The sequence below is a fragment of the Sciurus carolinensis genome, chromosome 1 (assembly GCF_902686445.1).
Source record: "Sciurus carolinensis chromosome 1, mSciCar1.2, whole genome shotgun sequence".
Lineage (NCBI taxonomy): Eukaryota > Metazoa > Chordata > Mammalia > Rodentia > Sciuridae > Sciurus > Sciurus carolinensis.
Genome location: NC_062213.1, coordinates 88,372,132 through 88,394,084, shown reverse-complemented (window position 1 = coordinate 88,394,084; position 21,953 = coordinate 88,372,132). Strand labels below are relative to the sequence as shown.

General features: G+C 37.9%; 1 protein-coding gene across 3 annotated transcripts in view; it reads left to right on the top strand.

Moving 5' to 3' along the window:
• Window positions 1-919: 919 nt before the first annotated feature.
• Atf6 (activating transcription factor 6) overlaps window positions 920-21,953 on the top strand; it is a 284,449-nt gene continuing 263,415 nt past the window's right edge. For 2 of the 3 annotated variants that reach the window (XM_047554909.1, XM_047554905.1), the window contains exons 1-2: window positions 920-1,085; window positions 21,029-21,105. In XM_047554909.1, coding sequence (XP_047410865.1) covers window positions 1,034-1,085; window positions 21,029-21,105 — 129 coding nt within the window. In that variant the 5' untranslated portion in view covers window positions 920-1,033. Of the gene's footprint in view, window positions 1,086-1,315; window positions 1,416-21,028; window positions 21,106-21,953 lie in introns of those variants that run through there. The other variant, XM_047554920.1, reaches the window with a different exon arrangement.

Genomic DNA, 21,953 nt, shown 5'->3' with positions numbered 1-21,953 from the left:
AGAGGGATACATGTTCTTACAGTAGAGTATTTTCCAGAGTCGCTAGCTGCTGAAATTGGGAATGAAAAAGAAGTACTGCTGGGGCTGGGCTTGTGGTTCAGTGGTAGCGCCTTTCTAGTATGTGTGAGGCACTGGGTTTGATTCTCAGCACCGCATATAAATAAATAAATAAAATAAAGAAGTACTGTTAAGTAGCATTCTTGAAAATATAAAATTCAGTTTGATTTTTATCATTTTTAATTTCGGTTGTGATGTGTGTGAATTTCTTTTAAATAAAATCCGCACCTTACACTTTAGTAATAAAAAGGTTAAGAACTTACATTATTGCAGGTTTTAAGATAGATTTGGTCAGACTTTTACTAGTTTTAGAAATTCATCTTTTGGAGATAAATATAGGCACGGGAGTTTATCTTGTATATTTACTTCGCTTTAATTTGTTTATATAAAGGTAGTCTTTCTAGACGTATAATTTTAGAATATCGCTTACCTCGGATACTGTCCCAATAGAGACAGTTCTAATGAATGTGCAAAATAGTCGTGCTTTTCTTTCATTTAGTTTTGTATATAGATAATTTTTACATCGATAGAAAATTATAAGAAAAAACTAAATCGAGTTTACGGTTAGTCTCTAATTTTCTTCTGAGACAACTACGCTATGGTATTAAGAAGGAACAAACCAGTATGTACAGAAAGGAATTTTGTTTTTCACTTTTAATATTACATTTGACTTAACCGAAGGTGTGGCGTGCCGTCACCGCCCCGACCTGCCTTAAAACAGGGGAGCGGAAAGTGTTAAAGCTCCAAAAGGGAAACATTTACTCAGAGATCCTATTTAGCTTAGTTGCTGACGTTCTCTTGGCTTATTTCCACCAGTCCCTCGAGCAGTAGGAACAGTTTGTCTTCATTCGGCCACCGTCGCGTCATCGTTACCGAGTATTTTGTCCGCCTGGCGCCGCCGTCCCAGATATTACTCACCGAGTTCTAGGACTGGGGAACTTGTGTTTTGGGGGAGACTGCTGGTTTTACTGGCACCATGGAGTCGCCTTTTAGCCCGGGACTCTCTCACAGACCAGATGAGGAGTGGGGTGAGTGGGATCTGCGAATGTACAGGCGGTGGCCCCGCCGGGTCCGCGTTTACGGGTTTCTTCCTTCCTACTTCCGCCCACTCTTGGTGACAGGTGTGGACGAGCCCTGGGAGTGAGGCCACTCGTTGCCCCAGTCCATGGCCCTAGAGTTGTCGAGAAGAACCATTCGACTTCTGTCCTGGCCACAGCGAGAGCAAAATGTTGTCTAAATTGGAATTATTACCGTTTTTCACTGTTTTCCCTGGGGAAGTACCAGGTGATGGTTTTGAGGACGAAAACTTAGGGCGTTAGGAAGCTTAAGGCAGGATGGCTGTGACCGCCAGAAAGCCTGTAAGCTATTTTCTCAGACAATGGGTTGTGGGCGATGAATGCAGTGGGGTGTGTGTGTGTGTGTGTGTGTGTGTGTGTGTGTCCGTGTGTCCGTCCGCCCGCGCGGTGTGTCAGAAGAAATGTGGATGTAATACAAAAAATTCTCATCTCGCGGCTTTTACTTTTAGGGCTCATGACCCTCTTGATAGAGAAGCAAAGCAGCCTCTGATCTCGAGTCCCTGATTACCTAGGTCTTACATTTATAAACTGATATAATCCTGATTGCTCTCCAGATACAGGTCTGAATTTTTTGGTATGGATATTTTGTTTGGTTTTGGCGGTCAGAAAGTATGGAATGGAACATAGTGGAAATGAGAGTGAAGAAACTTTGTCATGTAAATCTTTAAAGGAAGTTTTTCTATCTCCCCCTACTCGAGGATTGAGCCCAGGAGCCCTCTACTGTTGAGCCAGATCCCCAGCCCTTTTTATTTTCGGACAGGTTCTTCCTGAACTGCCCAGGCTGATCTTGAACTTGGGATCTTCTTGCTTCAGCCTCCCAGGTAACCGGGAGTATAGACATGAACCACCGTGCCTGATTTATTCTCCTCTTGATTACAAGACATAATATCTTGGGTTTTGGTATGAATTTGGGATTAGTAGGTCCTTGAATGGAACCTGTAGTTGGCCTACACCATTCACTAGCTTTAGAATTTGGGGGAATCCAGACTGATTTTGTTTTTCTCCCTTGAACCAACATTCTCTATAAGCATGAGTGGAATTTTGGCTCCATTTATTGAACCAAAGTCCTCATTTAATTTTCTGATAGCTAACATTCTCTAAAATATTCTACGAGAGATTTTCATTTCAGTCTTTGAGTAGATTTTCTAACAGTTTTTGGAAAAACCTTAGACTGTCTATTCTCAATGCATTTTCCCAAGCCAAATATATCATACTGAAAGTTGCCATTTATTCAGCACTTTATTTTTGTCAGGCAACCTACTAAACTCTTTATGTGCATTATTTTATCTAATCCTTACAACAGTTCACTGAGGTACTGCTTTTTTACAGATGAGGAAACTGAGGTTCTTTTGTGCTCAGAGACTTAGAGCTAGTGAGTGGTAGAAGCAGAATCAGAATCAGGCTTCTATGCCTCCAAAGCTTGTGTCCCTAGTCTGTATTCTATAATGCTTTCCTAACTTTTCTTATACAAATTTGATTCTTCCCAAAATGCCTGTTATTAACAAGTCTACTTCATTATGTCAGGTAGTTATGATTTGTTTTCTCAGCTAGTCCACATTATATTTTCATGATATTTCTGAAACTATAATTGGAGGTATATTTCCTGATATTATTATTATACTTTATGTTCTGATACCCAGGATACACTTTCCTGACTCCTTGTCCTAATGTTCTTTATTGGAGCATTCAGTTCTTTGTTGTTGGATGAATGACTTTTCTCTCTCAGGTATCTTGCCCTTGCCCTCCCTGAGTGCACCTCCTTATTGTTGTTTTCCAGGTTTCCCTTTTTAAACTCCTCTTCTTTGAAAACTTCAATTTCTTAGGTGTTCCGTAAATAGGATAGATTTTTGCAAGCACTCGAGTATAACACTACTGTGTGCTAGTGTTTCTCAGTAAAATATGGATTCTTTCTGTGGGAGTTGTTTGGGTGTTCAAATGCTTTAGTGACATACTTGATTTTTTTTCTTTTAATATTAGATGCTATACAGTGTGGTGGCACATGCCTATAATCCCAGCAGTTTGGGAGGCTGAGGCAGGAGGATTACTAGTTTGAGGATAGCTTCCACAGTTTAGTGAGACCCTGCCTCAAAAAAAGGAGGGAAGGAAGGAAGGAAGGAAGGAAGGAGAGCAGGAAGAGACGAAGGCAGGTGGGCGGGCTAGGGACATACCTCAGTGGTAAAGTGACCCTGGTTCAATCCAGTCATCAGTGCCAAAACAAAACAAAACTATACAGTTAAGATTTTTTTAAAAATAAGATCAGATTAGGTAATTTTTTTTCTTGTGACTCTAATAACTTAATAATTTGAATAAAGTGATTATCTCAGAACAGCCCATAATGGAATGTGCTCCCTATTCCCTTTGACTTGGGTAATGAAATTAAGAGCAGAGGTCTGCAAACATTTTGAAAAGGTTCAGATAGTAAATATTTCAGGCATTATGATCATGGAGTCTCTTGTAGGTCCTTGTCTCTGCTATTGTTGTATAAAAGCAGCCATAAAAAATGTAAATGAATGAGAATGGCCATGTTCTAATACAACTTTATGTAAATTGAAATTTGAATTTCATAGTTAGTTTTAAACTAGTACTTAAGTCTCTTTTTTAGTACAGTTTTAGATTTACAGAATAATTGAGCAATTGGTACATAGAGTTCTTCCCTACTCCATACAGTTTTCCTATTATCAAATCTTGCATTAGTTTCGTACTTTTATACAATTTTTTTTTATTCTTTTTTTTAATTTTTTTAAATTGTATACAAATGGGATACATGTTGTTTCTCTATTTGTACATAGAGTCAAGGCATACCATTTGTGTAATCATATGTTTACATAGGGCAATGATGTTTATTTTTTTTTCCCTTCCCCCCCACACCTCCCACCCCTCTTTTCCCTCTATACAGTCTTTCTTTCCTTCATTCTTACCGCTCTCCTTATCCCTAACCCTAAACCTAACCCTAAACCTAATGCTAACCCCTCCCACCCCCCATTATATGTCCTCATCCGCTTATCAGCGAGATCATTCGTCCTTTAGTTTTTTGAGATTGGCTTATCTCACTTAGCATGATATTCTCCAATTTCGTCCATTTGCCTACAAATGCCATAATTTTATCATTCTTCATTGCGGAGTAATATTCCATTGTATAAATGTGCCACAGTTTCTTTATCCATTCATCAACTGAAGGGCATCTAGGTTGGTTCCACAATCTGGCTATGGTGAATTGAGCAGCAATGAACATTGATGTGGCTGTATCTCTGTAGTATGCTGATTTTAAGTCCTTTGGATATAGGCCAAGGAGTGGGATAGCTGGGTCAAATGGTGGGTCCATTCCAAGTTTTCTAAGGAGTCTCCACACTGCTTTCCAGAGTGGCTGCACTAATTTGCAACCCCACCAGCAATGTATGAGTGTTCCTTTTTCCCCACATCCTCGCCAACACCTGTTGTTGCTTGTATTCTTGATAATCGCCATTCTAATTGGGGTGAGATGAAATCTTAGGGTAGTTTTGATTTGCATTTCCCTTATTACTAGGGATGTTGAACATTTCTTCATATATCTGTTGATTACTTGTACATCTTCTTCTGTGAAGTGTCTGTTCATTTCCTTAGCCCATTTGTTGATTGGATTATTTGTATTCTTCGTGTAGAGTTTTTTGAGTTCTTTATAGATTCTGGAAATTAGCGCTCTATCTGAGGTATGGTTGGCAAAGATATTCTCCCACTCCGTAGGCTCTCTCTTCACATTGCTGATAGTTTCCTTTGCTGAGAGAAAGCTTTTTAGTTTGAATCTATCCCAGTTGTTGATTCTTGCTTTTATTTCTTGTGCTATGGGAGTCCTGTTAAGGAAGTCTGATCCTAAGCCAACAAGTTGAAGATTTGGACCTACTTTTTCTTCTATAAGATGCAGGGTCTCTGGTCTGATTCCGAGGTCCTTGATCCATTTTGAGTTGAGTTTTGTGTAGGGTGAGAGATAGGGGTTTAATTTCATTCTATTGCATATGGTTTTCCAGTTTTCCCAGCACCATTTGTTGAAGAGGCTGTCTTTCCTCCATTGCATATTTTTGGAACCTTTGTCTAGTATGAGAAAATTGTATTTATTTGGGTTTGTGTCCATGTCCTCTATTCTGTACCATTGATCTACCTGTCTATTTTGGTACCAATACCATGCCGTTTTTGTTACTATTGCTTTGTAGTACAGTTGAAGATCTGATATTGCAATACCCCCTGCTTGGCTCTTGCTACTGAGGATTGCTTTAGCTATTCTAGGTTTTTTATTCTTCCAGATGAATTTCATAATTGCTTGCTCTATTTCTGCAAGGTACATCATTGGGATTTTAATTGGAATTGCATTGAATCTGTATAGCACTTTAGGTAGTATAGCCATTTTGACAATATTAGTTCTGCCTATCCAGGAACATGGGAGATCTTTCCATCTTCTAAGGTTTTCTTGAATTTCTTTCTTTAGTGTTCTGTAGTTCTCATTGTAGAGGTGTTTCACCTCTTTTGTGAAATTGATTCCCAAGTATTTTATTTTTTTCGAAGCTATTGTGAATGGGGTAGTTTTCCTAATTTCTCTTTCTGAAGATTCATCACTTATGTATAAAAATGCATTGGATTTATGAGCATTGATCTTGTAACCTGCTACTTTACTGAATTCACTTATGAGATCTAAAAGTTTTCTGGTGGAATTTCCAGGTTCCTCTAAATATATAATCATGTCATCAGCGAACAGGGATAGTTTGAGTTCTTCTTTTCCAATTCGTATCCCTTTAATTTCTTTGGTTTGTCTGATTGCTCTGGCTAGAGTCTCAAGGACGATGTTGAATAGAAGCGGTGAAAGAGGGCATCCCTGCCTTGTTCCAGTTTTTAGGGGGAACGCTTTCAGATTTTCACCATTTAGAATGATATTAGCCATGGGCTTAGCGTAGATTGCCTTTATAATGTTAAGGAATGTTTCCACTACCCCAATTTTTTCTAGTGTTTTGAGCATGAAGGGATGCTGTATTTTATCAAATGCTTTTTCTGCATCTATTGAAATAATCATGTGATTCTTAACTTTAAGTCTGTTGATATGGTGAATGACATTTATTGATTTCCGAATGTTGAACCAACCTTGCATCCCTGGGATAAAACCCCTTGATCGTGGTGCACTATCTTTTTAATATATATTTGTATGCGATTTGCTAAAATTTTGTTGAGAATTTTTGTGTCGATGTTCATTAAGGATATTGGTCTGAAATTTTCTTTTCTCGATGTGTCTCTGTCTGGTTTAGGTATCAGGGTGATATTGGCTTCATAGAACGAGTTTGGGAGGGTTCCCTCCTCTTCTATTTCATGGAATAGTTTGAGGAGTATTGGAATGAGCTCTTCTTTAAAGGTTTTGTAGAACTCGGCTGAGAACCCATCTGGTCCTGGACTTTTCTTTGTTGGTAGGCTTTTGATGACCTCTTCTATTTCATTGCTTGAAATTGGTTTATTTAAGTTGTGTATGTCCTCCTCGTTCAGTTTAGGTAATTCATATGTCTCTAGAAATTTGTTGATGTCTTCGAGGTTTTCTGTTTTGTTGGAGTATAGATTTTCGAAATAGCTTCTAATTATGTTTTGTATTTCACTCGTGTCTGTTGTGATGTTTCCTTGTTCATTCCGAATTTTAGTAATTTGAGTTTTCTCCCTCTTTCTCTTTGTTAGTGTGGCTAAGGGTTTATCAATTTTATTTATTTTTTCAAAGAACCAACTATTTATTTTGTTAATTTTTCCAATTGTTTCTTTTGTTTCGATTTCGTTGATTTCGGCTCTGATTTTAACTATTTCCTGTCTTCTACTACTTTTGGTATTGGTCTGCTCTTCTTTTTCTAGCGCTTTGAGCTGTAGTGTTAAGTCGTTTATTTGTTGATTTCTACTTCTTTTTTTGAATGCACCCCATGAAATAAATCTTCCTCTAAGTACTGCTTTCATAGTGTCCCAGAGATTTTGATATGATGTGTCTTTGTTCTCGTTTACTTCTAAGAATTTTTTTATTTCCCTCCTGATGTCTTCTGTTATCCATTCATCATATAATAGTGTATTATTTAATCTCCAGGTATTGGAGAAGTTTCTGTTTTTTATTCTGTCATTTATTTCTAATTTCAATCCATTATGATCTGATAGAGTACAAGGTAGTATCTCTATCTTCTTGTATTTGCTAACAGTAGCTTTGTGGCATAAAATATGGTCTATTTTAGAGAAGGATCCATGTGCTGCTGAGAAGAAAGTGTATTCGTTCTTTGTTGGATGGTATATTCTATATATGTCCGTTAAGTCTAAATTGTTGATTGTGTTGTTGAGATCTATAGTTTCTTTATTCAATTTTTGTTTGGACGATCTATCCAGTGGTGAGAGGTGTGTTAAAATCGCCTAGTATTATTGTGTTGTGGTCTATTTGATTTCTGGAATTGAGAAGGATTTGTTTGACATACGTGGATGAGCCAATGTTCGGGGCATAGATATTTATGATTGTTATGTCTTGCTGATTTATGCTTCCCTTAAGCAGTATGAAATGTCCTTCTTTATCCCTTCTGACTAGTTTTGGCTTGAAATCCACATTATCTGAAATGAGGATGGATACTCCAGCTTTTTTGCTGTGTCCGTGTGCATGGTATGTTTTTCCCCATCCTTTCACCTTTAGTCTATGGGTGTCTCTTTCTATGAGATGAGTCTCTTGCAGGCAGCATATTGTTGGATTTTTCTTTTTAATCCAATCTGCCAGTCTGTGTCTTTTGATTGATGAATTCAGGCCATTGACATTCAGGGTTATTATTGTGATATGATTTGTATTCCCAGTCAATTGACTCATATTTGTTTTTGACATGATTTGGTTTCTCCTTTATTTGGCTATTCTTTTAGGCTAGCGCCTCCTGTTGCTGATTTGCATTGTTGTTTTTCATCTCTTCCTCATGGAATATTTTGCTGAGAATGTTCTGTAATGCTGGCTTTCTTTTTGTAAATTCCTTTAGCTTTTGTTTATCATGGAAGGATCTTATTTCATCGTCAAATTTGAAGGTAAGTTTTGCTGGGTATAAGATTCTTGGTTGGCATCCGTTTTCTTTCAGGGCTTGGTATATGTTTTTCCAGGCCCTTCTAGCTTTTAGGGTCTGGATTGAAAAATCTGCTGATATTCTTATTGGTTTCCCTCTGAATGTAATTTGATTCTTTTCTCTCGCGGCCTTTAAAATTCTGTCTTTATTTTGTATGTTAGGTATTTTCATAATAATGTGCCTTGGTGTGGGTCTGTTGTAATTTTGTATGTTTGGAGTTCTATAAGCCTCTTGTACTTGGTTTTCCATTTCATTCTTCAGATTTGGGAAATTTTCTGTTATTATTTCATTGAATAGATTGTTCATTCCTTTGGTTTGTTTCTCTAAGCCTTCCTCAATCCCAATAATTCTTAAATTTGGCCTTTTCATGATATCCCATAATTCTTGTAGATTCTGTTCATGATTTCTTACCATCTTTTCTGTTTGGCCAACTTTGCTTTCAAGATTAAATAATTTGTCTTCAATGTCTGAGGTTCTGTCTTCCAGGTGTTCTATCCTATTGGTTATGCTTTCTATGGAGTTTTTAACTTGGTTTATTGTTTCCTTCATTTCAAGTATTTCAGTTTGTTTTTTTTACAGTATCTCTAACTCTTTATTGAAATGATCTCTTGCTTCCCGTATTTGCTCTTTTAACTGTTGATTGGTGTGATCATTTAATGCCTGCATTTGCTCTTTCATCTCCTCCTTCAATGCCTGCATTTGCTCTTTCATCTCCTCATTAGCTTCCCTGATCGTTTTAATTACGTACATTCTGAACTCCCTTTCTGACATTTCTTCTGCTGTGCTGTCATTGGGTTTTATTGATGTAGTATCTAGGTTTGTTTGGGACATTTTCTTCCCTTGTTTTCTCATATTGGTCAGCTGTCAGTGGGACCCTGAGATATTGCAGTTTTCCGCTATTGGCTTATAGTGTCCCGGTAGATTTCCAGTGTATCACCTCCCAGCCTTCAGTAGCCTGATGTCTTGGAGGAATCTGATAAAGCAGCGCATCCGAAGAAAACTGCCCCTAGCCCCCTACTGGTTCCACGGTTTGGAACTGGTTCTGTGCGGAAATGTTCTCACTGTGGGCCTGCACCGTGCAGCTGGCCGTGTGGGAGGAGCCCACTGCCGGAGTGTGGAAGGCTACCTGGGGAAGACTCTAGCTGCCCTGCCCGGCTCCGATAAGCCACCTCTATCTGGGCCTGCCACCCGGGCCGAGCTTTACCCAGTGGGTAGACTCACCTGTGGCTCTATTTTCAGTCTGAGTCTCTCAATGCCTCCCCTTCTTAACTCCTGGGTTCTGGAGCGACTGGGGGTGCAGTCACCCTCTAGGCTGCCATCTTGGATCGCCCTGTGAAGAGAGCCTGCGACCAGAGTGGGCAGAGCTACCTGAAGAGTTCTCTGGCTGCCCTACCCTGATCCCAGAGGCTGCTTGCGGATCGAAGCTCTCCGTTGGTTCGGGGACTTGTGGCTGGTTCTATGTAGAAAACCTCTCACTGGGCGGTCTGGTCTGAGAAGCTAGCCTTGAAAGGCACCTCCCACCGCAGGGGTCCAGGCTACTTGGGGAGGTCTCTGGCTGCCCTATCCTGGCCCCTGAAGCTGCTTGTGTGCTGGAGTACGTTGCGCTGCACTGGCTCCGGGACTCGGAGCTTGTTCTGGTCAGAAAGGCTCTCACTAGCGGGCCAGTTCCGTTCTGAGAACCTGGAGAAGTTGGCTGTGTGGGCGGGGCCCACCGCCGGAGTGCGCAGGGCTGCCTGTGGATGATTCTAGCTGCCCTGCCCGGCTCCAATAAGCCACCTCTATCTGGGCCTGCCACCCGGGCCGAGCTTTACCCAGTGGGCAGACTCACCTGTGGTTCTATTTCAGTCCGAGTCTCTCAATGCCTCCCCTTCTTAACTCCTGGGTTCTGGAGCGACTGGGGGTGCAGTCTCCCTCTAGGCCGCCATCTTGGATCGCCCTTTTGCTACAATTGATAAAATAGTATTGATACATTATTAAACTAAAGTCCATAAGTTAAGGTTCAGTGTGTGTGTGTGTGTTTTACTGGTTTCACTCTTAATGTAAATGTTATTGTAAAGTTTTGACAGTGTTAATTATTTGAGTTTTGATGGCCAAGGAAATGTATCCATCATTACAGTATCATACACAATAGTTTCACTGCTCTCCAAATTCCCTGTGCTTCACCTATTCATTTCTCTCCCACTCCCTCTTCCCAAGTTTCCCTTCCAACCACTGATATTTTCACTGTCTCCATAGTTTTGCCTTTTGAAGAATGTCATATATTGGAATTGTACAGTATGTAACCTTTCTAAATTGACTTCTTTCACTTATTGATATGCATTTAAGGTCCCTCACTGTCTTTTATGACTTGATACCCTATTTTTTAGCAATGATTAAATTTACATTGGAGGTAAATACTATAGTGTATCATTTCCATAGTGTACCAGTCTGTTAGGCTGCCATAACAAAATACCATAGACTGGGTGGTTGAAACAACATAATTTTAGTTTCTCACAGTTCTAGAAGCTGGAAGTTCAAGATGGGAAGCTCTAGTTTTGGTGACGACTCTCTTCCTGTTGCAGATGGTTGCCTTCTTAATGCATCATCACATGTCATTGAGAGAATTTTTTTAAGAGCAGTAAAACAAATTTTTGTTTGTTCTTTTTAGTTATACATGACAGTAGAATTTTTTTGACATTATACATACATGGAATATAACTTCCCATTTTTGAGGTTGTGTGTGATATGGAGTCACACTGCTCATGTATTCATATTTGAATATAGCAAAGTTATGTCCAATTCATTCTACTTGTAAGGCCAGGGTCCTATCAGATTAGGACCCCACCCTTATTACCTCATGTAACTTTAGCTCCTAGAGACCCTATTTCTGAATACATTCATATTTGGGGTTAGAGTCGGGGGAACACAGTTCAGTCCATAGTACAGTTTTCATACCCATTTACCTATTGAAGTACATCTAGGTTGCTTCCAAGTTTTGGTAATTATATATAAAGTGGAGATTCTGAGTTGTATTGTTAGTGTACATTTTATTTTGTAAGAAACTGCCAAACTGTCTTCCAAAGTGTCTGTATCATTTTGCTTTCCCACCAGCAATGAATGGGCATTCTGTTGCTCCACATTCTCATAAGCATTTACTGTTACTAGTGTTTTGGAGATAAGCAATTCTAATAGGTGTGTAGTGGTATCTCATTGTTTTAATTTGCAATTTTCTGATGACATATGATGCTGAGCATCTTATCATATGTTTATTTGTTCTCTGTATATTCTCCCTCTCTCTCCTGCTTGCCTACTGCCAAAACCACTCTTTTTTTTCCCTTCCACATAAGATGTGGAAAGATCACATAAGATGTATCAAGATCAGAAGATTCCTCCCACTGTAGTTTCTTCTATGTCTTCAGTCTCTTCTTTGAAGGTTCTCATTGCCTTGTTGCATTAACCAAAACCTGATGACACAGCTTTCTGTAAATCTATTGGTAACTTTTTTCATTCTCAAACCTTTTATCATAGTAGTGCCTCTGAAGGTAGCATAGGTGTTTTCCTTGTCTTCCCCTGCTACTTCCAGATCATTCTTCTTCCTTCCGTCCTGAAAATATCTAGATGTGAAGCTCATTTTGTCACAATTTGTCATCCTTTCCTTCTGAGTCACTTTCACTCACTTCTTGTAAAATTTTAGTAACTAGCTTACTCTCACTCACTCCAACATTATTAGATGGTTTCAGTGTGCTCAGAGAAGATCCTTCAAACATTTATTTCCTCGACATGCGCTCTGCCAGTGATCCTGCCTTTCACCTGCCTCGGTCATTTGTTCCCCTGATCATAAGCCTATGTGTAGTTATTTCCCATAACATGATCTCAGTTTCAAATCCTCTCACTCTGATCATCATCTCCTATCCTAGTAGCTCACTCCCTTTAATATTCCAATTCCCCAAATCCTTCAGCTCTACTGAGATTTTTCCATCTTTTCACTGTCCCTCATTACCTTCATGTCATCACTTTCACCTTACCTGGTTAAAATACCATGGACATCATTGTAACTATTCTTTGCTTATACCTTAACATCCTTGTTGGTAACTTGTTGTGTAGGTCTCTTTGGATATGCTACAACCTGTGTTAAATCTGACCCTGCTTATCCCATGCCTGCACTAAAAGCAGAATGTAGTTGAAATTCAACCCATGCTGACTGGTCTTACTTTAAATTCATGATACTAACCTGAAACAGGCCAACCATATTCCCTGATTTTACTCTCTTACTCATGATTGTTCTATGAAGTTACTTCCCTCCTCAAACCTCCAGCATCTTCTCCCTTCTTCTTAAAATTAGAACTTCCCCAATCTCCTACTACCTCATCTACTTACCTACCAGCATGTTTGACTTCTCTTTTTTTGCTGAGAATGAATGGCCTCTTGCCTCTAGCTAGAGCCAGCCCTTTCTCATGTTCTTTAGATTCCTCCTCATATATGCAAGAATATTGCTCAATCTGTTCTTCCATTTCCTGCATCATTAATTCCTTTCTACACTAGATCATCTCTATCAGTATGTATGTAGTCAAAAAAAGGAAACAAAACTCCCTTTAGAGGTTTTCTTTTTATTTTATAGCAACGTTCCTTAACAGTCCATGTTCTGTGATGCTAGTTTCTCTTCTGTCTCTTAAACCCACTTCAATCAGATTATATCACTCTGCTGAAGCTATTTTAAGATCTCCACTGATTTCCATACTGTTAAGCCTATTTCTCATTTTGCTAAACTTATTATAAGAAGTAAACAAATAAATGGTCCGGGTGGAGGTCAGGTGGAAAAGTTGGCTATGCAAACTAAAAATAATAGCTGCCGTGGTTTATTGCTATTGAGGGAAGTCTAAATATTGGTAGTGTGGAACTGGTAAAAATGATATAGGATTCGTAGATTTTAGAGATACTGTAGAGGTAATCAGTGCCACTAGTTTCTCATGAATTCTTCTATAATATTCTATAAATATACAAAGATATTTAAAATATATATTTAAAGTATATTTTTTAACCCACCATCAGCTTTTTTTTTTTTTTTTTTTTTTTTTTTTTTTTTTTGTGGTGCTGGGGATTGAACCCAGGGCTTTGTGCCTGTGAGGCAAGCACTCTACCAACTGAGCTATATCCCCAGCCCCACCATCAGTTTTTTAACCACAGAAAAGTTGAAAGATCAGTACCTGTATTTCCCTTATGTACATTTATCAACTGTTAGCATCCTGCCACTCTTTCAGTATCAAACACACTTCATCCTCTTTCATCATCTGAAAGTAGGCAGTAGATAATTTGAAACTCCTAAACACTTTACCATGAATTTCCTAAGAACAAGGAAATATTTATTTTTAAAAAGCATGAATTTATACTAATACTTAGAGTTCAAAGTCAAATCACAGGATTTATTTTCACCTTCTTGCATTAAATTCAGTCATGCATCACTTAACAGGAACACATTCTGAGAAGTGTGTCACTGTACAAACATCATAGAGTGTACTTACATAAATCAAGATTGTATAGTCTACTACACTCTTAGATTATATGGCAATATAGTGAAGCCTGTTGTTCCTAGGGCCATGATGAACAGAAGAACAGGAAATTAAATTAAGCATGAGAGAAAAATGATGCAATTGAGAGGCAATAAACATGAAATGTGTGAGGTGTCTGCTAGTGGAACATGGTGTACTGTTTTTTTTTTTTTTTCCCCTTTTTTTGTGGTACTGGGCATTGAACACAGGAGCACACTAATTCTGACTACATTGCCAGCCCTTTTTTTATTTTTTTAATTTTGAGACAATGTCTCACTAAGTTGTCCAGGCTGGCTTCGAACCTGGGATCCTCCTGCCTCTGCCTCCTGAGTTGCTGAACTTACAGATGTGTGCCTCTGCAACATGGCATACTATTTTATACAGTTAACTTTTTTTCACATATAGAAGGAGTATACTCTAAAATAATGTTAAAAATTGTAGTATAGTAAATACTAAACCAGTAACATAGTCATTGATTATCAAGTCTTACATTCTGTACATAATTGTGTATGGTATACTTTTATAGAATTGGCAATGCAGTAAGTTTTTTTACATCAGCATCACACAAACACCTGAGTAATGCATCTTACTAAGATGTAATAGATCATACTAAAATATTATGATGGCTATGATGTCACTAGGCAATAAGAATTTTTCAGCTCCACTATAATCTTATGGAATGACTATTATATATGCTGTATGTTGTGGACTGAGATGATACTATACATGACTATGCTTGCATTTCTTTTCTTTTACTGTGAGAATCCTGATTTCCAGTAACATTCTTTGTTTTTATAGCCTGGCTTTAGCTGCTTCATTGAACATAGATTGAAAGAGGGCAAGGCCAGAAGCTGAGAGACTACTTGAAGGCTCCTGTAAGCAATCCCCATGAGTTATAATGGTAGCAATGGAGGTAATGATAAGTGACTAGATTATGAATATATATATGCATGTACATATGTTTTAAAATATTTCGAAGTACTTTGAAACATATAGAAAAGTTGTGAGAACAGTACAAAGAAATCTTGCATGCCCTTCACATTGCATTTGCTTTTTTCTTTCTTTAGTGAGAGAGGGCTATTAATTTTATCACCCTTAAATACTACAGTGTATAACTTGCCCCCCACCCCTGAAAAAAGAGAAAAACAAACTAATAAGGGTACTTTCCTATATTACTGTCACCAGAGATCTTGGAGTTCTAAGAGAGGGGACCTTGACGCAGGACAAGTAGAGTCTTTGGTATTTCTGAAGGAAAAGAATTTCAGCATGCCAGAGACACAAAGTTTTTTTTTTTTTTTTTTTTAATACTTTTAGATTGTATTTTTATATGGTGCTGAGAATCGAACCCAGTGCCTCACACATTCTAGGCAAGTGCTATACCACTGAGTCACAAGTGCAGCCCCCAAAGTTTTGTTTCGGAAAGCAGAGAAACATGTAAGAGAGAGTTCAGGCTATTTCCAGAAAGAGAGACAGAAAACCCATGGTGTAGGGTGTTAGTATTTATAGAGGGACAGTTGCTAGGGGCTGGACTAGAAGTGGAACCTGGGAGGAGTTACACCATTTTCACTATTTTGCACCAGTTTTTCTAGTGCTTGCTCATTACCCTCATGTTACTTTTTTTTTTTTTTCTTTGTAGGCTAAGGTGTGGGTCAGAGGTATGGGTCAGGGGTACAGGCTGGGTTGCTCAAGAGTTTCAATGGTTCATGGGCATCTTCTGCATTCTAGTGGTTCATGAATGTTTCCTGCATTCAACCCTTTATGGGTACTTCCTTTGCGATTTGGTATATCTTTCTTTATATATCTATGTATCTATCCTCAAATCCTCTTCTCATTATCATACACTCCTTCCAGTCAGCAAGTAAACATTAATACAACACTATCTGCCAGGGTCCAGCCCTAGCAGCGGTCGGGTATCCTAGGTGGATGGGAAGCGTTGGCGCAGTGGGGAAACAGCAGACAGAGACTACAAGTGTTCTGAGGCTGAATCTCTATCTTTATTTTTCTGCCAGCCTTTTAATACATTTTTTCTTTAGTAATGATTATATAATTTTACGGTTAGTTCAAAATAAAAAAAAACCTTCAAAAGTACAATCTATACTTCTTCTCAAAGTACGCATTCCCTCTGTATGACAGCCCAGACCAGAACAACCTTATTTTCCAGCCAGACCAAAACAACTCTGTCCCCCAGCCAAACTGAGGGCATCATGATCTGCCAACCTTCATCCTCCAGAACAAACATGTCACTAGATTTTCTGAGAAACCACCCCCACCATGAACTCCAGTGTTTAACAGTGAAAAGCTTTTATTATTATTAACAAAGGGCAAAGAAATCAACTTATAGTTAATATTTAGTCTATTCTATTTCATTTAATGGCGGACTACAATCTTATTTTGATTCTCAAAGAATTAGACTAAACATAGGAAAAACACATTATATTTATAACTAACCCAAATATTTTTATTATGTAAAGTATCTCTAGAATCAATTATTAAAACTAGGAAAGCAACAAAGGCTAAACACTGCATCCACGCTCAGAGGAATGCCTCTTTATCCATCTATATTTAGAAATTATTATACTAAAGTAATCACAGGCTCCTTTTAACTCAAGCATAGCTACAATTGTTTATTTTCATGTATTATCTATGTATTACTACTAAATTTTTATTGTGTACTATTTTGTGTCCCAATACAGTAAAACCTTCCCAATGTTTTTCCAATAAGTTTCTAATGATATATTGATTATTAATATTAAAAAACAACTACACATGGAGACATGCCACGCCTATGGCCCCCAAGAAGGAAGATGATCTTTCAACAGAAAGTCAAGTGTTGAGTCCTGTACTCCAATAGAACCGTGTCAAATGTTGGAGTTGTAGGAAATAGATGTGGCAACTACCCTCGAATTTACAGACACCATTACAGTTTTGCCATTTGTCTTAATAATGCTTTTTCTTTTCTAGTCTGGGATCCAACCTGCAAGCTCATGTTGCTTTCACTTGTCCTGTCTCATGCCCTTTAATCTGGAATCGTTTCTTGATTTCCTGTCTGACATGTCCTTGACAATCTTGAAGAGTACAAGTCTTTTATTCTAGAAGATGATCCTTTACCTAGGCACATCACTTTTCCCTCAAGTTCAAATTCAGTCCATGTATCCATGAAAAAAATGCTATAGAAATGATGCTATGCTCTTCTCCGTGCATCCCATTTGGAGGCACACGATTCTGATCCATCCCAAGGTGATGTTCACCTTGGTCACCTGGTTAAGTTTGCAGTCTGCCATGTTTCTCTGCTGTAAAGTCATTATTTCTCCTTTTGTATTTTATTACTATTTGGGGGGAGATAATCTGACATGACACCAATATCATATTCTTATTAAACCTCCACCCACCAACTTTAGCATTATTGATAATTCCAGGCTATATCTCCTGCTACTTTAATGGTTGCAAATGGGAATTATCTATCTCTGTCATTCTGTCTACATACTAATTTGTGAGTGATACTTGTAAGAAAGAGCTTTCTATCTTATCTCCCTCTCTTTCTGATTTATTGATTCCTTTGTGGTTCAATGGGTTGTAATCTGACACTCTTATTTTTTTGTGATGCTCAGATTTTCCCAGTTTTAACCTCTTGAGATCCATTCATATATCTTTAGATATATTCCTATCACTCACTGAGAATTTCCTTATTTCCTAACACAACAAGATTTTTCAGGCTATTTGTGCTTTCTCAGTTTCAGCCCTAGAATCAACCATTTGTCCAAGGAGACTTAGGTAGACTTGGGTTTAGTGGAGGATGGTATTTAGTATCCAAGAACTGGGAACACAGTAGTTTTATTGCTACTGAAATATCATTGTTGCTAGAACCACTTAACAAATAGAACTAGGAAATTTATACATGTATATGTGAACATGCATATCCAAACATCTGTAAGTACCTGTGTGTGTTTATGTATATATTTTTAAGAATTCATTTACTAATACTTCCAATTCCAGCCCAACATCTTATGGTTATTTTTTTAAAATTGAAAATATCTTATTTAACCCACTGTATCCACAATGTTGGCATTTCAACACACATAATAAAAATAAAAATAATAAGATATTTTACATTCTTCTTTCATACTAATCTCAAAATCCAATGTATGCTTTACCCCTATAGTGATCTTTTGTTTTTTTTTCTGCTTCGTTTTTTAAAACTTATTTTTTATTGGTGCCTTTTAGTTATATGTAATAGTGAGATTCATTATGCCATAATTGGACATGCACATAAAATAAGATCAATCACCTTCCCCAGTCCCTTTTCTCTCCCTTTTCTGCTCCCTCCCTCAATCTACTTGCTTGCTCTACTGACCTATAGTACATCTTTGTAAAAATTTATTTTATTTTTTATTTTTGCATTATAGTTTTATGTAATAGATTCATTATGCCATATTCATTTATGCGTACAGCATAATTTGATCAATTTCATTCTCTAATACCTTCTCTTTCCCTCCTTATGGTTCTTTTAATCTCTTCCTTTTCCGTATTTTTAACTCCTTTTTTAGACAGGGAAAAATCTGACTCTAGTTATTTTAGATATGTTTAATCATTTGCTCTGCAGTTAACACTTTGCAATGTACTTATTCTCCCAACTACTCAGGCTGCTTCTTGCATCTGCCACTCTGTTCTCTCTCCCACTGATCCCATTTCATGGGTGGCTAGAACATGCTGCTACTTCCCCTTCTCCCATACAATCCCATTTTTTTTGTATACTGGGTATATTTTACAAAACCCCATCACTCTCATTGCTCTACTTCCTCTGAAGCTGACATCTCTTTGTTAGGAGTGATAGGGAAAGAAAGGACAGAGAGGAAGGGAATGAATGATGGGAGGAATTGGTAGAAAGCCACATTATGGATTTATATTTTGAATACAAGACTGATGGAATTTGCTGGTAGATTGAATGCAAAAGGGAAGAAGTGAAGTAGATAATAATTTGAAGATTTTTGGCCTGAGCAACTGGGAGAATTGACTTGTCATTAACTGAGATGAAGACAGATCAGTAGGAGGTTTAATGGAGGTGCTCAGGAGCCCAGTTTGGGATGTGTGAAGTTTGAGATGCCTTTCAAACACTCAACAGGAGATATCAGTATTCAGTGTGTACATATCTTCACATGCTTCTTGAAGTGTGGGGATGTATATTTGGGAATGGTTGGCATATCTATATGCTATTTAAAGTTATGAGAACTGATCAGTTTAAGGTAATAAAGGAGACAGATTCAAAATAAAGGTAGAGATGCTAAGATTTGTCCTGCTGTTGGCATCTGCTTTTAGCAAAAGCAGCTTCTCTGAGTCCCTGTGTAAGCTCAGGGACAAGTTTATGTTAGGGAGATGGGGACCCATTAAGGAAGGTGTATCAGAAGAGATGGGAGGAAAACAAGGTTAATGTATTTTGGAAGCTTAGTGAAAAAATGCTTCAGTTAATATGAAAGGATCTACTGTGTCAGTTGTTATTGATAGGTCAGGTTAGCTGAGTACTTTGCATTTACCATTGAATTTAGCAATATGGAAGTCACTGGTGACATTAATAACGTGTGTGTGTGTGTGTGTGTGTGTGTGTGTGTATGTATGTGTGTGTGTGTTTTTGGGGAGCCTGATTGGAGCAAGTTCAAGAACAAATGGGAGGAAAGAAATGAGAGACAGAGGATATGGAGAAACTCTCAAGGAGTTTCAGCCTATCTGTATTGGTTATATAACCACAGTCATCTACTTACATGATTTTCAGCTCTGGAGCTGAGTTAAGGTATCCATAGAGTTATATTATTACTGTGTGTACATTGCTAATGCACGTATATGTTGCTAATTACACATAGTAATAACTTACTATGTATACAGTTTTTTATTAGTTTCTATTTTAAGTTGGTAAAATGTTTCTGTCATTGGCCAAGATAATAATAGACTGGCAGTATAGTTCATAAACATGTACAGTGAGGAAATCACTAGAGCAGTTTCAGTGGTGTGATAATAGAGTATACAGAAGACCTAGATTTGTTTGACCTAGATTTGTTTGTTTGTTTTTTGAGACAGGGTCTTGCTGTTACCCAGGCTAGCCTTAAACCGGAGTTCTCCTGTCTCAGCCTTCCTGAGTAGCAGAGATGACAGGCATGCTCCACCTTGCCCAACTCAGATGACCTAGATTTGGAAATCTCCTCAAAGCACTTGAAATTCTGAAAGCATTAGAGAAAATAGAAACTTTACAGACTATATCTTGATCAGTCGTCTTGGGCCTTGACCTTTTTCTACAAAATTTTCAATCTAGTTTATTGAAGAGATTTTTCTGTCTTCTTTTTTTCTTTTCCCCTCCCCCAGTATTAGGGATTAAACCCAGAGGTGCTTTACCAGTGAACTACTTTCCTGGCCCTTTTTCTTTTTTATTTTGAGTCAGGGTCTCTGTAAGTTGCCCAGGCTGGCCTCAGACTTGGATCTTCCTGTCTCAGCCTTCAGAGTTGCTGGGATTACAGGAGTCTGCCACCATGCCATGAGTCTTTTCTGTGTTCATATTTTTCTTGGTTTATAATGATACCTCTTTACAAAGTTGGGATGTAGTTCAGATTGCTGAAATGAATGGATTTTTTTTTCCCCTCTAGTGCTAGGAACTGAACCCATGGCCTGCACATGCTTGGCACTCTACCACTGAGCTACATCCCAGATCAACTTTGCATGTGTGTGTGTGTGTGGCATTGGGGATTGAACCCAGGAGTACTCTACTACTGAACTATATCCCCTGTCCTGTTTTGTTTATTTTTTGAGAAAAGTTTTCTCCAAATTGCTAAACTCTTCCTTCATCTTCTCAAGTCACTGGGATTACCACCACACCCAGTCCCAGACCAACTTTTATTGTCAAGGTAGAAAATGCCTTGTACTCTTAACTGAAGGCAGAGATGGCAAACACACAGTGCATGAATATTCTCCACAGTCCTCTCCAATCATCATTGCTGATCAACCACATTACTCTTTTGTGCTGAGCCCATCAGTATTCTTGTTTGTAATATTCCAGAAAGTTTCTGCCAGTTATTCCAACTTGACATATGACATAAAGCCTTTTTAAATTCCTAGTGTAAGAATTTAGTCCAAAGATGAAAATTATATGGAAAATAATGCATATGTAGAAACCAGCTTTGAATTGTTTGTCATTCACATGACTCAAACTTATCAAGAAGAGTAGTGGCTAATGAGAAACCCTAGCAGAACTGGTGTAGGGTAGAGAGTGTTGATTCTCTTGTCAAATCACTAAATTAACAGTTAATCTGTCTTCTTTTGTTTAAAGATTCTACCCTGTTTGCTGAACTTGGTTATTTCACAGACACTGATGATCTACAGTTGGATGCAGCAAATGAGACTTATGTAAGTATTTGTTAAAGGAGAAATACTGAATAATGCGATGTTTGATTTTTACCCTAATTATTGCAGGAAGGTTTCAGGATAACTGGTTTAGGTTAGTAATTTAAATTGAAATAACTTTCATGATCAAATATGAAAGTAGTCATTTTGTAGTCAGTAAATAGGGCAGTATAATTTCATTGATCTTGATATGGGAAGGCTTATATTTTAAGCTTGGCTGTAGGGGTGGGTAATGTTGGAAATGTCACTTAATGGCCTACTTCTTGTTTTTATAGATACTTTACTGCATAAGGGAATTGATTTGATATTAAGGAGTATATGTGAGTCATGGATCCAGTCAACTAGAATTTACCAACTTCCTTTTTAAAAGTTATATATTCTTACTACGTAAAACTGAAAATTAGGAATATCCTTCCTTTTTGCCTTTGATTGGTTAGAAGTCTGTGTAAAAACTATGATAGTAATACTTTCAGTTCCCAAAAATTTTTTTAATTTTCTTTTTTCTTTTTCCTTTTCTTTATTAGTACATGTGAAGTTGATTAACCTATAAAATTCTTAACTTTGTCTTATTCTTTAAGGAATGAGATGCTGCTATACTTGGGAAGTAATTCAAGTGAGCACAGTGACTTATCTATCAGGTTGAATAGCTTTTTTTTTTTTTTTTTTTTTTTTTTTTTGGTACCAGTGATTAAACCCAGGGGCACTTAACCACTGAGCCATATCCCCAGCCCTTTTTTACATTTTATTTAGAAACAGGGTCTCACTGAGTTGCTTAGAGCTTCATTAAGTTGCTGAGGGTGACTTTGAACTCATGATCCTCCTGACTCAAGCCACTGAGATTACAGGCATGC